At 45.5% G+C, this 20,915-nt stretch overlaps 1 protein-coding gene across 1 annotated transcript; it reads left to right on the plus strand.

Moving 5' to 3' along the window:
* Positions 1-1,300: 1,300 nt before the first annotated feature.
* On the plus strand, positions 1,301-19,901 carry LOC135090596 (arginine-glutamic acid dipeptide repeats protein-like). Its single transcript, XM_063987487.1, has 3 exons — positions 1,301-5,445; positions 16,833-16,946; positions 17,896-19,901. The coding sequence occupies exons 1-3, from the start codon at positions 2,273-2,275 to the stop codon at positions 17,957-17,959; spliced, it is 3,351 nt and encodes a 1,116-aa protein (XP_063843557.1). The 5' UTR covers positions 1,301-2,272; the 3' UTR covers positions 17,960-19,901.
* Positions 19,902-20,915: the final 1,014 nt, after the last annotated feature.

A 20,915-nucleotide genomic window follows, 5' to 3' on the forward strand; every position in this document is an offset into this window, starting at 1 on the left:
GATTCCTTCTTTTATTCCTCACTTCCGCTTCCACTATTTTCCTCCTAAGTGCAGTTGTAACACGCACACGTACACACACACGCGCACACCAAATTACATACACACATAGAGACACGTACACAAAATGACTGACAGCTCCCACAATGACGTCGCATTCATTCAGTCATACATACAGCGGCAGGAAATACCCAATAATACCCATAATTTGCGTCAAATTCCTGTAATGAAGCGAAGCCTGAGGGGGAAAGGATCTGAGGCTTCACTCGAGACAGTTACCGAAGCTTCGATGTCTCGGTTCAAAGAGGAGCAGAATTGTGTTTTCCCAGTGACAGAATTTCGATTGGTGAGTCCCGTTGCCCGGTGTTTCCCAAGGGCGTTCTCTCTCTCTCTCTCTCTCTCTCTCTCTCTCTCTCTCACGCACGACACTTTACAGCACCACCACCACCATCACCACCGCCACCACCACCACCAACAACAACAACAACAGCAACAGAACATATACAACAATACAAATTCAGAGAGAGAGAGAGAGAGAGAGAGAGAGACCCTGTCAATTCTCCCATCAATCTCCGTCATGGGGGTGCCGCAAGGGAAGTATGGAAGCGCCTCTGTTTAGGTCACGTAGCGCCTCGCCTTGCCGCGCCCCGCACGCCTCACACGCCCGACGCGCCTCCCCGCCTTGCTAATGTGATGTGGTGATGGCGCCGCTCGTCCGGAACACTGGTTGGATGTGACCTGGTTCCGTGTACTGTACTGATTGACTTTTTGCGAGTGGTGTTTTTGCTAGTGTTTTTTTTTTTTCTTTTTTATGATCATTATTATCAATATTGTTTTCTTTTATGTTATCTTGTATTTGTGGGTTTAGTCACGTTTGTTGCTTTGTCTTTTTTGTGTGTGTGTTGTTGGCGGTGGTGTAGTGGTTGTGGCGCTGTGATAGGGGTTGTAGTAGTAGTAGTAGTAGTAGTAGTAGTTGTTGAAGTAGTAGCAGTAGCAGCAGCAGCAGCAGCAGCAGCAGCAGCAGCAGCAGCAGCAGCAGCAGCAGCAGCAGCAGCAGCAACAACAACAACAACAGCAGCAGTAGAAGTAGTAGTAATAGTCGTAGTAGTAGTGGTAGTAGTACTAGTAGTAGTAGTACTAGTAGTAGTAGTAGTTGTTGTTGTTGTTGCTGTTGTTGTTGTAGCAGCAACAGCAGCAGTAGTAGTAGTAGTGATAGTAGTAGTAGTAGCAGTAGTAGTAGTAGTAGTTATATAGTTACTGTGTTTTGTTTTTGTTAAGCGTTTCCTAATATTCATCTTCTCATTGTGTTTATCTTTCCTCTGTCGTTTCAGTGTTTTCTCCCATAAGTAGGTCAATAGAGTGATTTACAGCTATATTTATTTTTCAGTCATTGGGTAACTGTCATGCACCAGAGAACTTGAGGTAACACTCGCTCCGCAACATCGGTACCTAACTGTCCATGTATGCACTTGTTCCCATGCAGTAGCTTCCATCAGTCACGTTGCCATAACCACGCACACCTCGCACCAATCTCTCATCGCCTTGCGGCCTCATGCTCCCTCCACCTGCCTCTACTTCCCGCGACCGCCGCTAGGATGCCACCAGTCTAACTTTGCGCTGCGGCACGACTTTTTAGTACCAGCTCTCAGTCGCGCGTCAGACATCATGGAGGAAGGATGTCGCACCTCTGCGCTCGTGGCATGACTAACACGACTTACCACGTGAACAAAGCTAAAGAGACGTTTTTTGTCAAGGACGGTTTATAAGACTAAAGGACAGGACGTGTGAACCCCGCAGATGTAGTGGACTAAGTTATACCGGGTTGTTGATGGGCATTACTGCAACGACTGTGATACTTCTACCATTCTACCAAGTCATTAGTTACTTTATTACTTAAGACGCAACTTCACGCACTGACAAGATTACTCAAGTGGCATTTACGGTGCAGTACTAATCGTTGTGATATTTTGTACGTACTGCCAACCTGCTGACGAGACACTGACGGAGGAAGAACGCTGTCTCTCTACTCTCTACTGGTACTGACGACTCTCCTGACGGTGACACAAGACAGCAGGCGACGTGGATTAATTAGTTGTGATTGCTTGGCAGGTGCACCCAATACCCCTGAGACAAGTGAGTGAGCTCGGCGGAGGCCACTTGGGTTTTAACAGGTTCATCCCAGCTGTTTAGTTTGGCCATGAGGGCACGGCTGGGGAAGCGTGCCTGAGGACGAGGCGCTGTGACTGTAGGGTGTTGTGAAGTAAAGGACGCAACCATGATTGAAAAGAGCGATAAGAGTGACTCTGACTCGAGCAGCAGTGAAACCAGCGGCATGAAGGTGAACGTGGTGTACCGAGGAACACTGTACCGCGTGAGGGGTGTCAAGGTGCTCGTGTCCGTCGTCACTGCTGTCATTCTCCTCCTCGTTGCCATCGTGGGCCTGGGCGTGTGGATGCTGGTCAGTGCGTACGCAGAAGACAAGGCTTTATCCTTGCCCGCCAATGCCACGCGAGCCACGGCCAGCGCCGCCGCCGGCCACCAGGAGTCCTCCACTCCCTTCACTATAGACTTCAATGCCCCGAGTGCCACGCTGCAGGAGGCTTCCTTCCCTGCTAGAGTTTCCAACACCCGCGTCATTCAAGACGCTGCCAGCAGCGACTCCTCGGCCAGTGCTGTCCTGCCTGTCAGTGAAGAATCGCCTGCCAGCCAGAACTCGCCTGTCGATGCTGACGATGTCAGCGAGACTGTGGGTCACTTTCAGGGCGTGAATCCCCGTAGAAATCAGACGACCACCATCCCCAGCTCTCCGAGGCCTAAGCCAGCCTTTGGCGTGCCGAGTCTGCCTCGAGAAATCCTATCTCCCGTCGAGGTCGCCTCGCCCCCTGCAGGCACAAGCGCGTTCCCTGTCGAGGACAGCTTTGTGGAGTACTCAGAGAGGCGGCCCGTCACAGTTCCCTCGCCCATCCCAGTACAGGAGTACACGGGCGCCCCGGCGGGATACGAGGTCAATACCAACCCATGGATCGGTATACATCGTCAACCGGGGGACGGGCCCCGCTATCCTCTACAGGGCGGTCTGCCAGACAACATTCCCAGAGACATTGACCCCGTGCTGCTGGACATGGGCCTGCCTTTCCCCTACCCACCCTCCCTGGCCACCAGAGCGCCCCCTCCGCCTGCCACCTCTCCCATCCCAAGGCGTCCCACCCGACCCCGCTACCGAGCCACTCGCCGGGGACAAGCTTCCAAGCCTAACGAGTCTCATCACACCTCAGAGGCTCCCAGGCCCCCAAGTGGGCAGCATCATCATGAACTGCACCATCATGAGCAACGCCCGGCTGAGCAGCACCCGGGAGAGCGGCACTACCACCGCGAACAGTACCACCGTGAGCAGCACCACCGTGAGCAGCACCGTGAACAGCACCCCGAGCAGCACGGTGGTGAGCAGACTCACGGTGAGCAGCACCACCGTGACCAGTACCCTGGTTATGAGCCCTTCCTCACCCCCACCCCCGAGCTGCCTCACGCCCCTGAGGTGCCTTCCACCCCCAGCGTGGCACAACCAGAAAGCTTCACGCGTCCAGACGGCCCTCACTACCCTGACCTGCACCATTATCTGCTCAGCGGAGCGAGTCAGATGCCCGCCGGCCTCACGCTGCCCCCGGGAGTGACTCTTCCTCCCGGGGTATCGATGCCAGCGAACCTCGACTCAGTAGCAGACCTGGTGGGTCTGCGTGAGGCGGCAGAAGGACACTTCAAGCACAGACCGAGGATTCCCGGCAGCTACCTGGAGGACATGTTACACCACTACAATAAACACGACAGAAGCAGGCCACCGCCCACGTCCACTGCTCCGCCTCCTACGAGGAATGACACACGCTATAGCCAGAGGAAGGGCCTGACGGCGGAGGGCGTCACGCAGGGTTACATTGGCCCCCCGGTGGTTGGATACGGAGAACAGCCATTCAGAAACGCCCGGCGGCCCCACGACCCCGCCTTTCAGTATTTCTGGGACATGTACGGCTACGACGGGTCGGCGCCCGCCGAACATGACGACCGCGGCCCGGTGCCCGAGGAGGCCACGCACTCGCCGGAGCGGGGCGCGCCGCCCGCGAGAAGCCAACCCCACGCGGGAGGGTATCGACCTCCAGGCCCTGGACAACGACCTCACCCTCACGACATGCCAGGCCCTGGACGACTTCACCCTCACGACACGTCAGGCTCTGGACAACGACCTCACCCTCACGACATGTCAGGCCCTGGACGACTTCACCCTCACGACACGCAAGGCTCTGGACAACGACCTCACCCTCACGACATGTCAGGCCCTGGACGACTTCACCCTCACGACACGCCAGGCTCTGGACAACGACCTCACCCGCATGACACCATGGCTGCAGGACACCAGTCTCATCCTCACATGGTTCGTCCAGGTCCTCGCCACGAGGCGCCAGGCCCCCGCCGCCCATCACCCAGGCTGGAGCCCAACATGCGTGGCGGTCAGCCACATCCTGTGAGGCCTGACGCAGAGCGACCTCCTGTCATGCACCAACCCAACCGTCAGCTTTGGGTGGACCCCGGACCCCGGCCGTCAGCGGCACCCAGTCCGCGGCCGGGGCCATCGGCCCCCCCGAACCACCGGCCCTTCCTGGGGCCGTTGTACGACATGTATGAGTACTCCAAGAGGCTGGCGTCCACGCTGCTCAACTTCCCGAAGGATGGCAGCAGCGGCTACGACGCCTCGCGGGATGAGTATATGATGAACGAGGTGCAGCTGCTCGAGGACTACAACCGAGTCTTCCAAAATCCGAACACCACCAGTGCCGACGTGCTGCCGGACATGTATGACGACAGGCCCAACAGGAACGAGCGCCTCATGCTCCTGGACACCAGCAAGCTGCAGTCCCTCAATCCCTTCGAGATGTCGCTAATCACCTGGACATTCCTGGACTTCTGGGAATTTCTCATCGAGCAGGTGGGGACGCTGTCGCCAGAGGATCTCGCACTGCTGGAGCAAAGACTGGAGCGTTTAAGGCTGAAAAAGGACAGATTGATGACCAAGAACTTTATGACAGCCACTGTCAACCACCAAGTCACTCAGGAAACGAACAGAGGGCACCCTGACGCGGCCCGAGCAATCGCCATGGCGGAGGACCTGCTGAAGTCAATGCCGGATGTGGAGATAGAGGAGGAGGAAAAGGAGAACGCCACTAGCACCGGGGCGGTGGACGGCGAGGTGACGGGACGTATGTGGGACCCGCTGGGGGTGTTCACTAACAACCAGAGAGTGGAGTTCATGGAGTTCGCCATTAAGGTGCTCTTCAGGTTCGGCCGCGTGTACCTGCAGAAGGCGTACGCGTTGGACTGCATGATGCTGCTCTTTTGTAAAGACCTCAACGCGGATTCCAGGAAGGCGGGCATGGACGGCACGGCGGCCAAGATCAAAAGGTGAATCAGTAGTCATGCAAAAAGCCTTTCTGTTGGGTCATCACACCCACCCATCCACCCACCCACCCACCCACACACACACACACACACACACACACACACACACACACACACACACACACACACACACACACACACACACACACACACACACACACACGTAGCCCAAACACAGGGCAGTGCTTGCAAACACCCTAATCACGTGCCAGTCTATCAAACGTGCACCTGGTATTGTCACTCTCACGTGCCGCCCTTCACCGCGCAGGGGCCGAGGGCGTGCTAACCGCTGGCGTTGACTGAGCGTTGCCTTACGTGTTGACAGAGTGATGGTGTGACGAGGAGCCTGAGTTTGGTTCGTGATGCTGCGAGGAAAGAGCGAATAAAAAGGAGAGAGAAAAGGAAGAGAAAATGGATGTGTTCTCTCTCTCTCTCTCTCTCTCTCTCTCTCTCTCTCTCTCTCTCTCTCTCTCTCTCTCTCTCTCTCTCGTTTTCCATTTTAACCAGCCTGTAAAAGTGCGACAAGGTTGCGTTTCCTTCCTCACGCCTTCCTCTAATCTCACCCACTTCATACACACACACACACACACACACACACACACACACACACACACACACACATACACACACACACATCACATTTTCCCAGGCACTAATAAGCCGTCACTAATTCGTCTGCCAGCCAATCATAACTCCACTTGATCAAATTGCGTTATTATTGGTGGCTTCTGTCTCGAATTTATTGCGTGTGAGTCTGGAGGGAGTGGGAAAGGCGGTAGCTTCGTGGTAAACTTTTGGTGTAATAACATAAACTACAAGTGTTCGAATCCCGCTTGGTTCTCTCTCTCTCTCTCTCTCTCTCGTGGGGTGTGTCGGTCATGGTAGGGTGAATATAAGGGTAGTGTAGGGTAGGTGTAAGGTACAAGTCATCACCCTGAGGACATGTTATATACATTTGCCCCGCCTCACACCTGACCGTTAGCATCGTCCTCTCTCTCTCTCTCTCTCTCTCTCTCTCTCTCTCTCTCTCTCTCTCTGGACCTCCCGTTTCGCAATTATCTCCCACTCTGTACTTACCTTCGCCTCTTCCTTCTGTCCACTCACGATTCTCATTCTCATATTTTTATCCGTAAGTTTAGAACGGTCTCAGTCATTCCTATTTCATCAATAACACTTATTTCCAACACACAACAGGAAATAAGTTAAGCTCTTGGTAGTTTTTTTTTATTCATCAGGATCTATTTGTCTTTTCAGCTGTTTTGTGATGTTTTTTTTTTTTTTTGATATTTCCTTCGTCACGTTTTCTTTGTGTACTTTTTTTCTGATCTTGGTTTCTTTCTGAGTTTTGTTTTGTTACGCTTATTCTTTTAATGTCCGTTCCTTTTTAATTTATTTTCTCTTTTTTTCGTATTTCAAAACCCCTGATTTTCCGGTTTTGTTTCCTGTTCTCAGTTTCTCCCTGAATTTTCTTTGTATTTTATTAACTTAACATCCTTTACTTTGTCATTCTGTTCTCTCCTTTCTTTCCTTCTTTTCTACGTTTTAACCTCCTCTCCTTTCCTGCCCTTCCAGTGAACTCTATTATTCTCCCCCGCTCTCTCTCCCTCTTTCTCCCTCAGTGCCTCTCTCCCTCCCCTCTCCCTTCTTTCGGCCCGTGCCTTCCCCCTCCTTTCCCCCTCTCCCGCCCTACATACTCAAGCCGCCAGACCTCGAGGGGGAGAGCAGCGGTCCACCAACGGAGCTGAACAATCCCCCGTTAGTGTCTGCTGGTGGTGATGGTGGAGGTGGTGGTGGTGAAGGTAACCCACCGTCGTCATTAGTGGTCTTCTTGATAATGTTCGCGTGGGAAGATTAATAGGATTAGAATTATGTGATATGTTTTTGAGTTATTAAGGAAGGACTTGTGTGTTTTGAGGTATTAATGAAGGAATTCGTGTGTTTTATAATGTGTTGTTCTTCACTGACTCTTGTTTCTCTCGTAAAGGTGAATGAGTGGGGAGTATTCATTGTTTTACTAGGAATGTTCATGAAGCAAACTATTAGATTATGTGATTTGATAATGTGAGATTGTTGGTCGTTTTATTGAGAATGTTCTTGCGGTAAACTAATGAGGGTGTGTGATTCTATAATGCGCGGATGCTGGTTGCTGTATTACGAATGTGCTTGCGGTGTGTTGAGAAGAGTATGTGATTATATAATGTAAGGGATCAAGAAAAGAAATCTTGTATAGTTTTCTGCGTCTTGCACCTCGAAAACTCTTTACTCTCTCATGAAGGTGTGTTAATAATAATGAGAAACAATTGTGTGTAGTCATGAAGTAAAGTGAGGCATTAAGAGAGAAAAGCGTAAAATCATTCATAAAATTTTCATGTTTTGCTCTTTTAAACTCTTCACTTTCTCATGAAGGTGAACAGTTGGGACGTATTGATTGTATTAGTGAAAGAATACCTACGGAAAGCTTATTAGAGCGTGTAATCAAGTAATGCGGTGAAGCGTTGAGGAACAAAATCGTGTGGTTTATCACGGTTTACTCTTTGAAAACCACTTACTTTCTCACGAGGGCGAATCTCTGTGAAGCGCCGGTCGTTGTAATAAAGTCTTATGGGAAATTAATGAGAGTAATTATATAATGTAATGATGCGATGCGAAGGAAGAGAACATGCTATTAATCAGTTCTGGTGTGTTGGTCTCTGGAAACGCTTCACTCTCCCAGCAAGGTGAACCACTGGGAAGCTTATAATTGACTCACGTACCTCCAGTTTGCTCAGTAAGTCTCGTGCCATTATTTGCGAGTCATGACTGGGCGGTTCACTTCTCTAGATTTCTCTCCCAGTAGACTCTCCCTCGAGATATTTCTATTTTATTTTATCTAGTTCCTTTTCTCTTCACGTGAGGTGGATGCGGAAAATATACCGTTGTTTCATGAGGGAGGAGATGTAATGGCTACTTTTTACCTTGTCTCTCTGTAATTTAAGGTAATGAGAGACGAGCTGAGGATGAGACGAGGATGAGGAAGAGGAGGAGGAGGAGGAGGAGGAGGAGGAGGAGGAGGAGGAGGGGGAGGGGGAGGAGGAGAGCCACATAGGACTCCACAGCTTAACAAAACAAGACTTCCTCGTCCTTGCTTGACTGTTTTGGGAAATTATTCTAACTGCTTGGTAAAGAGTAAAGTGATAGGACGGTGCAGAAGAGTGAAGAAGGAAGAGAAGAGGAGGAAGAGGAAGAAGAGAAAGAGGAAAAAGAAGAAGAAGAGGAGGAGGAGGAGGTTGGTATGAGACCGTGAAATCACAATCGCTCACTCGTGTTTGCTTTTCTCACTCTTCCGGATCTTGTTCGCCGAGTTACCTGTCACACCTGAGCAGCGTGAACTCCGTGTTACATGACCGGGAACTAACACGCGAGGGACAACAATAACAATGAAAATCAAGAGTAAAATCCGTAACGTTACCGAATTGGGAGCTTTTTGTTCTTTCTTTATCTTCGTCAGTGTTCCTTTGGGTAAAAATTTCCAAAGCACCAAGGCGAGGCGAGTCGTCTTCGTCTTCGGCTTCTTTTTCTTCTTTGCCTCCTTATATAAAGTACAAGAATCTGATGACACATAATTCAAGGCGTTACCAAAATATTAAACAAAACGGGAACTTCTTTTTGACTTAAGGAGAGAGACAAAATGAGAGAAAGAGAGAGAGAGAAAAAAAATAATAAGATAAAAAAAAAAAAAAAGCATCTTTTGTAGCATCAGATTTAGTATAGCAATCAAAGCAAAGCTAGCGAGACACGAACACGAACAAGATACAAAGACAACAGTGAGAATAGCGGCGTAGGAGTGAGTGAGGCATATGGCAGACGAGAATCCTCTTTAATGCCAAGTTCCGCATATGTTTTGTTTATCCTCTCCTCTTCCTTCCGCACCTTGCTAAACTTTTTTTTCTTATTCGCCGCGTGACATCTGTTTGCTCAAGGTCAGTTGTGAAGATCAATTACAGCACGCACCCGCCCCCACGCACGCACACACGCAGCAGGTGGTGAGCGGCTGCGGGAAGGGAGGCCACTAAAAGCTTCTCACCAGCTTATTATTCAGTCTGTCACGCTTCTCCAGCCGACAAAACACGCCATTGTTATAATTGACATTAGCATCAGTGTTATCCTATTATCAGTTTTATTGAAAGTCAGCATTAGTATCATCTGAGTATTAGTTTTGATAAAGAGACGTATAAGTAGAATCCTTGGTTTTAACATAATACACTATGTTATTGGAAGTAACGAAGACCACAATAATAAGGTACATATTAGACTACACAAATGACCAACACCGTGACACGATAAAGAAAATATGGATAGAAAACTGAATAATCAAAAGAAAAAGCACCTTCAGTGCTTTAAATAAGAAGTCCAACTCTCTCTGCTTTGGGCGTCGCTAACATAAGCAAGAATATTACCGTAAAGAAATACAATAACACTCCAGTTTCCTAAGCACCGTAAACTCGCGTCCCTAGAGCGTGTCCTCAGGGAAGGTGTTACAGGAAGCGTTAGGAATATAGAGCAGCAGGAGTGGCAGAAGGCGACAGGAAGTAAGGCTAACCGTACCGCCTGTTCTACCTGCCCGTCTGGCCGTCACCTGCTGCCGCCAATTGACCACCGCAGGGACCAAGGCAGCGCGTCATTCCGTTATGGACGAATGACAAATAACTGGAGTACTCAAATTTTCCGTCCCTGCAATATTATGTTAAGTTTATCGTCGACTTTTTTTACTTTCTTGCTAGCTTTTTCATCAGTCTTTCCGTCAGATTCCGAATATCATGTCGGTTCGTCGGTCAGCTTTCCGTCAGCTTTTCAAAATTTCATGTGAGTCAATCCGTCGGTCTTTCCGTCGGTGTTATCAGTCTTGTCAAACCTTCCGTCAACCTTTCCGTCAATTTTTCAACTCTGTCATTCTTTCCGTCACATTTTCCGTCAACTTTTTATTCATCTTGGTGATTCTTTCCGTTATTCTTTCCGTCAAGTTTTCTTTCAACTTTGTCATTCTTTCCGTCAACCTTTCCGTCAACTTTTACAGCTTCGTCATTCTTTCCGCCAGATTTTTCAACTTCATTCCTTCCGTCTTTCTATCCGTCAACTTTCCAACCCCGTCATTTCTACCGTTTACCTTCCGGTCTGGCTCCCCGTCCTTCCTCCCATAGATCACGTCGGTGCAGTAGAAGCAGAGCGTGTCGTGCACGTGTTCAATTAAGTTCTATTCGGTGCTTCACTATTTAGGTTATTACGATCCATTTTTTTTTTTTTTTACGTGTTTCGTGAGGGTGATTCGCTTGGAAGAGACGTAACCATCGAACTGCAAAGTAAATTAGCAAACCAGTCCATATTGTTTGATCGAACTGGAGACGAGAAAAATAAGAATGAAAAGAAAATTCCACATAAACACTTAATACCTTGTCCTTCAGCTTACACAGATAACTCCTCCTCCTCCTCCTCCTCCTCCTCCTCCTCGTCATTATCACCAGCTTCTATAAGTCCACTGGAGAGCAAGGGCCTCCTCCAACCTCCTCCACTAATCTCTTAATAGTCACGCTGTCAGTGCTGAGTCAGTAAGGAGCTTTAAAAGAAAGTTATGTCATTTTATGGATAAGAATGATAGGTGGATACAGATATGTGTGTTTTGTACAGAGCTTGCCTCGTGTAGGCCTGATGGCTTCTTGCAGCTTACATTATCTTCCCGTTTTCTCTCCCTCAGCATCCTCCTTTGTCCCTTGCTCGTCCACTCCTGGCCATCTCAGCAAAACATATCACTTGTCTATTAAACTCCCCATCGATCTTGTCTTCCTGTACCATCCCGAGTCTTGGTAACAAATAACATTCACCATTACAACTCCCCTCACCAGACCATTACCAGTGATGGATTTCCGCCCCACTGATCACTCCCACGCACTAGAGAATCTGCCAGTCAGGGGAGGCTGCGAGTAATTCCGGGGCTCGTGATTGGCTATGGGGGAAAAAGAGGAAAAAACAATAATTTGTGATGGAAAAAAATGAAGATGAGGTGACGTAGTGATCTGGGTGACGGAAAAAGTTGACGTTAGAGTCGGAGGAGGAGGAGGAGGAGGAGGAGGAGAGTACTACTAATAATTCGGTGTTATTTCGAAAGCACTGATGCGAATAATGAGCGGGTCGTCTTTTTCTCTTTTTTCGTCTCAATTGGCAGTGATTGCATTGGCCAGTCATTCCACGAGGGATTAGCATTCATCCAATCACACGGGAATGCTGTCAAGGTCATTTCATTGTCATTTGCGTTTTGTTGCGTCGTTTTGTGTGTGTGTGTGTGTGTGAGAGAGAGAGAGAGAGAGAGAGAGAGAGAGAGAGAGAGAGAATAACAACAACAACAATTCCTCCTCCTCCTCCTCCTCCTCCTTCTACTACTACTACTACTACTACTACTACCACCACCACCACCATTACTCTAACAACAAGCACTACCACACGAACCACATAACACACACACATACACACACACACCACCTCAAAGAAAAAAATATAGATACTCGTATATAAAAATCCAACTTTTTCTCACACCATCAACAAAAAACGGAGACTCAAGCCAAGCCACAGGGGAAACAAAGAAAAAAAAAGTAGCAATAAAAATACTTGCACATAATCACACTTCTTACCTTAACTGCTCCAGGAACCAAGTGACCCAACCCTGGCCATCGCTTGGGGAGAGTTACTGTTCCTCTCTCTCTCTCTCTCTCTCTCTCTCTCTCTCTCTCTCTCTCTCTCTCTCTCTCTCTCTCTCTCTCTCTCTCTCTCTCTCTCTCTCAGGTGAAGGTCATAGTGAGCGGTTTCTTTACCCTACGGGGGAGAGGATAACTCGTGGGGGATGGGTGGGGAGAGAAGAAGGGAGAGGTTGAATAGGTGGGTTGGGTGAGAGAGAGAGAGAGAGAGAGAGAGAGAGAGAGAGAGAGAGAGAGAGAGAGAGAGAGAGAATTAGTACAGATGGCGAGGAAAATTAGGATAAACAAACACAACGCACACACGGACACACTGCATACATACATTTACATTACATTAACGCGCAGAATATTTACATAACGGGTAGAGAGAGAGAGAGAGAGAGAGAGAGAATCACTATGCGCCCAAACTGTAGTGACCAAAACGTTCCTAATTCTCTTACCGAACCATCTGACACAACCCACCAGATGGCACTGTGTTCCTCCCTCTACTCTTTGTCCTCTCTTCCACCCTTCTTTTTTTTTTTCTCCATTTACTATCTTCCATTTTTCTACCTATTCATGTTTCCCTTTACCTTGTACTGTCTTTTGTTTGTCCACCCTCTTATTATCTTCTTCCTTCTCCCTTTTCTCCTTTGATATTCTTTGCTTTTTCTATCCTTTATGGTTCCTCTCTTCTCTTTTCTGCCTTCTTCCTTTTCTCTTTATATTTTCTATCATCCTTCCTTCATTATTAATCTACTATATTCCATCTCCTCTTCTCTATTCCATCTCGTATATTCCAAATTTTCCTCCTTTTCCTCTAATTCGTCGTTTTCTCTTCAGTTCTCTTACCTCCTTCGTTCCTCTCTTCCTCTCTATGTGAGCTCATTTATCCCTCCCTCCGTCCCTCCCTCCCTTCTTCCTTCGTGCTCTTTCTTTCCTCCTTCCCTCCCCTTCCTCCCCTCCTCGCGGCCATAACTGTAGGACCTGGACTTGTCAGTGTCTGCCTGCTTGTCCTAGGGCTTCCTTTGACCTAAGAGAGAGAGAGAGAGAGAGAGAGAGAGAGAGAGAGAGAGAGAGAGAGAGAGAGAGAGAGAGAGAGAGAGAGTAGAACCAGACATACGTACATACACTTAACACTGAAATCGCAAACATTACAGGTCTTCTGACTGACACACACACACACACACACACACACACACACACACACACACACACACACATACACACACACACACACTACAACACCTCACTACCTAATCATTCTGTTTATTCCCTTGTTAACTTCCAGCACATTAACCACAACCATCAACACCACCATGACCACAACCATCACCACCATGACCACCACCACCACCGCTTCCCTCTATTCCCCGTTAACCGCGCCTCTAACTGTTCACTTTTTGGGGCTGTAAGTTACGTGAGACGAGAGAGACAGGTGCTCCCTACGCTGCCGGCCGGAACTTGAATGTTACTGGGATACGGAGGAAAAACAGTAAAACAACAGAAAACGGGAATATGACACGGCATGAGGATTGATATGTAGAGGTTACACTATTCAATTTTTTTTAGTTTTTTTTTCGCGTTTTTATTGTTATTTTTTGCTATTGTGTGATTTGGTTGGTTATTCTTGTTATTTGTTAGGTTCTTTTGGTATTCGTTCGTGTCCTTTACTATTTTTGTTTATTTTTTTTGTTATTTATTTTTTTGTTACTGTATTATATTTTCTTATTGTCTTATTTTCTTGTCTTTCTCTCATGTTTATTGGTAATTTTTTTATCTCTTTCTTTGTTATTCTTATTATCCTCACTAGTTTTCTTTACTTCTCATTTTCCTTCATGTTTATTGGTACTTTTATCTTCTTTTCATATATATATTTCTTTATAGTTTTCTTTCAAATTCTTATCAACATACCATTAATTTTAACTCCCCTCTTTTACATATCTACCATAAACACCATATTTCTCCCTTTCCATTTGACTTTCCTTTTCCTTCCCTTCCTTCAAGTCACAATTGGAAGACAGGAAGACGAATGAGAAAAAGCGAAATCTTACAGAAGCGGACCAGGTAGCAACTTGTGCGAGGCAGTACCTGTTCGTGGCGGCACCGCTTTAGCCTGATGGAGAGTGGACGAGCAGTAGCGTGGCGCCGGGCTGTAAAATTGAGACCAAATTACTCCACATCTGCCGGGCACAAAATCCTCTTAACATGAACTCTCCTCTCCTTTCCTCCCTCAGTCCTAGCAGTAGATAGATAGATGGTAGATAGATAAACAGATAGATAGATAGAATGGGTGGATAGATAGATAGAAAAATAGATAGATACTTTAATACATAAATAGATAGATGGACTGATTTTATTTGTTTATTGATTAATTGATAGATAAATAGATAGACAGAGACTTTATCGACGACAAACACATTACACATACCTACATCACTCTTTTTTTCACCATACTAACACACACACCATACCACTTCAACACCTTTCTTTCACCCCTACTAGCACACACCATACTTTTCCACACTACTGCAACACCCTCTTCATCCTACTAACACACACACACACCACTGCAACACTTCCCACTCATCCTTACTAACATAGAACACACACCACTGCAACAATTCCTTCCCATCCTCACTAACACACAACACACACCACTGCAACACATCCCAAAACACCAGAAGTCCTGCCAGATTAAAGGCACGACTGCTTGAACAAAAAACATTCAATCTCCTTCTCCTGCCAGCCATTTGAAGCGGTGCGCCGTCTTGTAATGTTCATCCTTGTCTCCTGCAGCGTGCCTCAGGTCTCGTGCACATTCCAGTACCTTCAGTCTTACGAATATTTTACCTCCTTTTTTGCTGGTAACGGGGAACACGAGGCTACTTGCAAACACCTGCTATGAATGTTGTCCAGTGTTCTTAAGGCGTAGTCATAAATTTCTCTTCCTTATGATTTATACTTGCTGGTTTGTGTAAGTGTATGTGTGAATTTTAAGATTTTAACATAAGAACAAGAAAATTAGGGAAGCTGCAAGAAGCCACCAGTCTACACGTGGCAGTCCCTACATGAAACATACCTATCTATTTCTTCGTTGTCTTTCTGTCTATTCTTGATGGACTTACGATACAGCTTCCCTTATATACCTTTAACTCAAACTCAGGACGTGTTAAATAGACACTGCCACCTGTAGGCCTGGTGACTTCCTGCATCTTCCCTTATTTTCTTGTTCTTTTTTTATGTTCTGCCGCTTCTGGCCATTAATTTCACCTCCTTTATAATCAATAAGAATATACGGAGCAGATTCCCCGTTGCCTTTACTCTGTATTGATTGAATTATAATACCGCTTACCTAACTTATTTCCTACTCTAACCAATATTGATCCAAGCTATAAATCCCTTGCAAATTTTCCATTACCTCTGTGTAGATGAGCTTACACTACACCTTACCTAGCATATATCAAACTCCAGCCAACACTACTTACCATGAATAATAACCCTTGTAAATGAATAAACAGCAAGAATATATAGACTGTTTTCCATTGTCTTTACACCTCGTTACTCCCTACACGGATTGATTTTATTGCGTCCCCCTGGGGTATTCAAGTACAGGCAGTTCAGGTTTCCCGTAAAAGGGTTCCAGGGGCTTCAGGGCGTGCTGGGTGAAATCAAGGGCCGCTCGTGCCGCTACCCACTTCAGGAGATTAGGATGTTTGTGGTCGCTCTTGTTTTTCGTCGCTTTGTTCATTGATATATTTGGATTTGGTATTAATTTCGTTTCTTTGTTTTTCTTCCTACATTTGATTCTCTCTTTTATTTATTCATTTATTTATTGTGTATGATTTGCAGCTTTTTTTCTCTTGTTCTTCTTCCTATATTTCTTTTATGTTACTAATTTCGTTTCCGCATTCACTTTCCTACATTTGATTATTTTATTTATTCAGTTATTTATTGTTTATGATTTACTGTTAGTTTCCCTTCCTTGTTTTCCTTCCTAAGTTTTATTCTCTCTTCTATTTATCCAGTTATTGTTTATTGTCAATGATTTGCTGTTAATTCCTTTCCTTGCTTTCATTCCTACATTTCGTTTTCCCTTTTATTTAATCCATTTATTGTTTATTGTTTATTTGCACTGCTCTTTATTCCTTTTGTGTCTTTCCCCTCCTCCTTCTTTTATAATTCATGCATTCATCCTTTCCTTCCTTATTCATATTTGCTTCTGATATGACTCCTTACTTATTCCTCTCCCCTCCTGCAGCTTATTGCATATTATCTATTTGTATTGTCATTTATTCCCTCTAGATTTGATTTTCCATTTCCTTTAATTTATTTCTTCTTTTATCCCCGTCTCTCTCTCTCTCTCTTTCTCTCTCTCCCCCCTTTCTTCTGCATCTTACAGTATAGTGTTTTTTTTTTTTGTATCGTTATCTCTTTCTTTATTTTTTGCCATCTCATTTCCTTTTCTTATTTCTAACATTCCTTACCATTTGCTGTTTCATTGAACTCTTCACCAATTCCTTTTTTTTTTGTTCATTCCTTATTCCTCTTTTGTTTTTTTCCTTATTTGTATCGTATATTCTTTTCATTTTTCATAATCCCATTCCCCTTTCCTTTATTCTTTCATACCTTACCATTCTTCGCTGTTTATTTGACTCCTCACTAACTCCTCTCCTCTTTCTCCTGCAGCGTGGGCCTGAAGGTGCTGACTGAGAAGGACGCCCGTCAGATGGACACTGTTGGTGAGATCTGGCGCTCCATCACTGCCTGGGAGGACCTGCAGTGCCAGTCCATGTTCCCTAGGTGAGTCTGGGAGTCCTGGTGTGTGTGTGTGTGTGTGTATGTGTGTAGTAATGGGATTGTCATGCATAGTTTTGATGTTCCAGTTTCATTAATTATAGTGCGTAAATTAGACTATTTATTTATTTGTTTATCTCTATTTATCTTTATGTGTGTGTGTGTGTGTGTGTGTGTGTGTGTGTGTGTGTGTGTGTGTGTGTGTGTGTGTGTGTGTGTGTGCTTTCATTTGTATTCAATATATTATTCGTAATCTAAAATTTTCATATGCTTTTCTTCATACTTTATTCTATTTTTATAACTATTACCAGGCTCATATTGCGGAATTAGCCTCAAGAATTGTTTATTTCTGGGACTAACACAGAATAACAAGAATAACGGTGATAAGAGTAACACAGAGTAATGCAACAAATTATTAGTAACATTTAGAGAAGCGCAGAGTAAGACTATTTGATTGTCATGTGGTGTGCATTTGTGATAGGTGTTTAAGATTACCTGTAGCAATTGTAGAGTAACACTGAAGGTTTTGTGGTGTACAGATGTGAAAGGTGTTTGGGATTACCTGTTGGAGGACTTAGGAGGTGTAAAGTAACATTATTCAAGGAGTGTTTTATAGTGTACAGGTGTTAAAGGAGGAAGTGTAGAGAAACATTCAAGGAGTGTTTTGTGGTGTACAGATGTGAAAGGTGTTTGGAATCACTTGAAGGTGTAAGGTAACATTATTCAAGGAGTGTTTTGTCATGTACAGGCGTGGAGAACGTTGTGATTACTTACAGGAAGTGTATATTAACATTCAAGCAGTGACTGGCGTTTTCTCAATTACATAAGAACATAAGACTATAAGAGAACCTGAAAGAAGTCACTTTATTGATCAGTTTAAGGTCAACATTGAGGTTACATGACACATCTGGAAGGTATTCGGACTCACTTGTACTGACACCTCCCTTCCCCACAGGTGCGATGGTCCCCGGGCTCTGGAGATTGTGAATGACGTGGCTGTGGGAAGCCGCCGCAAGTAGACGTCTCATGGATACCCGCCCTACGTAGTACCTCTGTTCCTTCCCTTCTCGCCACCGCCAGGAACACTGCAGGAAGACCCCCCTTACCCCACTCGCCAGACCCTCTCCAGTTCCCCACTCTTGGTTTGATCTGACGGAGAGACGATCCCTCACACTCAAGAGGCTTCGTTCTCTCCCATCCCCGTTTTCTATTCCCTCCCAATCCCAGGAAATCCTCTTATGCATATCCCCGCGTAATTTTCTGGCTAAGCCTTAATTTATTGCAGTCATTTATTTGATTTATACTTCCCGCGTGACTCAAGGGCGATGCTAAGTCTTAATGATCCACATACTAATACTTCTTAACGTAAATCTTGGCAGTTTAGTTGGTGTAATACCGTTATTAATATTTATTTACATGATTCGCGGCTGGTACGTGACTCTAGTAGTTCATTTATTAACATATCCCACATAAATTACGGCGCATAACAATTATTTATTTATTTTTTTAACTGAAGTATTGCAGAGAGTAAAATTCTGAAGTAACATGAGTGAGCTGCGGCAGGTAACAGTATTTGTGTAGCTTTGATCAATACTCAGCTTAAGTATACGGCAGGATATGAGATTCGAGACTCCCTTTAGAAGCATTCCACTCACACCGCACGGCAGGTATCAGGTCCAATCACGCCTTCATGCTTCATGAACACCGCCCTTTGATCCAATACGCAAGAGGCACAGAAGCAATCATCGTAAATTATAATCACGAATTCCTGGTACAATCTCTCTCTGGCTTCAGTGACGTGCCCGCAGAAGCTGTTAATTATTATAACGAGTTCCCGGTATGCCCTCGCTTTGGTCTGGCTTCAGCGGCGCGCATTCCCAGGCTGTTAGTGCAAGACCCGTGCATCCGAGAGTGTATTGTTGTGTGTTTTGCCTTCTGGTGGAGTATCATTAGAGGCACGCAGGCACGCAGGTACAGTTACAAGTGTGCTTTTCCGTGAACTAGCATGGATCAATCGCCACCTTCCATTACTTTCAAGGTTTAGTGTCATAAGAGCATCACTGAGCGTAAGAATAATGTTAACTTTGCTAATGGAATATCACCAGAAATATACACAAATAGTTCACGGGTTTTATACTAAATAGCATGAATTAATCGCGATCCTCCAATATTTTCGAAGGTTTAGTGTCATAACAGCGGCACTGAGCTCAGGGGAGTGTTAAGTTTGTTATTTAGGTGCCTGTGCGTATATCCTTCTGACACCCTTTTGTAAATAAGATGGTCACTGGTCAAGGTCCTTCTACCTCTATGACCTCGCGTCTAGAAGGTCAGCTGAAGGATATTAGACCAGTGGTGCATTAAGATATCTGTATTCTAGCTTTTTACTGCGGGATACCTGAACAAGGACGCGCAGCTACCGTCAGCCTGCTAATTAACTGCCTATACACGCTGTTACTTAGCTTGTATTAATGCAGAGTACACGCAGTATCAAAACCAACAAACTGGACATGACACTTAAGCCAGCTGTCAGTGGTTCTTAGGGTGAGTCGAAGCTTCACTGTTTCTCTTCGCCTCACTGTCGTCTGCCTCGGTGGTTCTCCTGCCAAAAAATTAATCACTCAAACTCTGTACAAATGGTGGAATGTGAGACTCAAGGACATAGACAGCAGTAGGAGACTTCGAGGCCAACTCCGGGCGAGGGCAAGACCACTTCCAGGACCAGAGATGCCCTCCTCCACTCCCCCGCTTCTCCCCTACATCCCCTTCTGTCCCCAACCCCCTCAAGCCTCACTCACAGACAGACCGAGTGTGTTGTCACCTAAACAACAGGATTTATTTATTTTCTCTTGAAACTATTTATTTACATGAAGTAGTTACAGTTGTAGTTCTTGTTGTTATTGTTGTTAATATTATTGTTTATTGTTGTTACTGTTTTGTTTGGACAATAAACTGTTTTCTATGCATCCTGTATTGTTGACCTAACGGGAAGATGTAGATATTAATATGCACTTTGTCCTGTTTACCTGTGCATATCACCTGTGTGTTGTAGAGTACAGGTGTGATGAGGTTGTACACCTTTGGGCAAAACTAAGACATAAATAGAATGGGGAAAAACGTCGTAGTTATCGTTTAGTAGCAGTAATAGTAGTAGTAGTAGTAGTAGTAGTAGTAGATAAAAGGGAGAAAATGACAGAGCGAATACATACATTAAAGTCACCCACAGAATTACGTTTTTCTTAGAGGTAATTCACCCTGCATGACTCAAGAGAACACTGTGGCACTGTCTTGCCCCCTTACTACCAGCACGAGACCAATAATTAAACCAGGCAGTTAATTTTACGTCACGGAGCACAGGAGAGTCCACCTACTCTGGTCTGCTTTAATCTGATCAACTCGTGTATCAAGTCACGCTCAGTCGCTCTGTATTCCAATCAATCGAGCATTTCTGCATCTTTAGTATGGAGTAGAGACTGTAGACTGTCACGCACGTCACCTCTCTCCCTGGCAACATATAAAAACTTGGTTACTGTTTGTTTTTTTACTTGGTTTTCAGCAGATGGTTTATTTGTGTGTTGGTTTGCTAGAGGTTGTTTTGTGAGTTGGTTTGGAGCAGACTGTTTGCTTTGTTAGGTAGTTTGCAGCGGACTCTGTTTTGTGAATTGTTTCGAAGCAGACTGTTTTGTGAGTTCGTTCGGAGCAGACTGCCTCGAACGACACTTCTTTCCCCGACAACAACATCTAAGAATTTTCCAGCGTTACTTGTCTGTCTTGTGACTTGTTTTGCCTTTAAGTGATGGTCAGGGCTTTCGTGACTTCTCTAGTCTGCAAAATACGCCTTTTATTTGCCTCCCCACTGCTATGACTGTCGTAATGTAGCAGCCTCATATTCCAAGTAAAAAAAAGATAAAGGCGAAATAAAAACAAAATTAATAATAAAAATCATCTTCCTGGAAAAAAAAAAAAAAAAAGTGAAGC

This window comes from Scylla paramamosain, chromosome 35, assembly GCF_035594125.1.
Source record: "Scylla paramamosain isolate STU-SP2022 chromosome 35, ASM3559412v1, whole genome shotgun sequence".
NCBI lineage: Eukaryota > Metazoa > Arthropoda > Malacostraca > Decapoda > Portunidae > Scylla > Scylla paramamosain.

What these genes read in the sequence shown, in the direction of transcription:
- LOC135090596 (XM_063987487.1), top strand. Translation starts at nt 2,273, where the DNA reads ATGATTGAAAAGAGCGATAAGAGTGACTCTGACTCGAGCAGCAGTGAA. An exon ending in ACGGCGGCCAAGATCAAAAG is followed by an intron (nt 5,446 to 16,832) that starts GTGAATCAGTAG and finishes TTTCTCCTGCAG; the next exon opens with CGTGGGCCTGAAGGTGCTGA. An exon ending in TGCCAGTCCATGTTCCCTAG is followed by an intron (nt 16,947 to 17,895) that starts GTGAGTCTGGGA and finishes CCTTCCCCACAG; the next exon opens with GTGCGATGGTCCCCGGGCTC.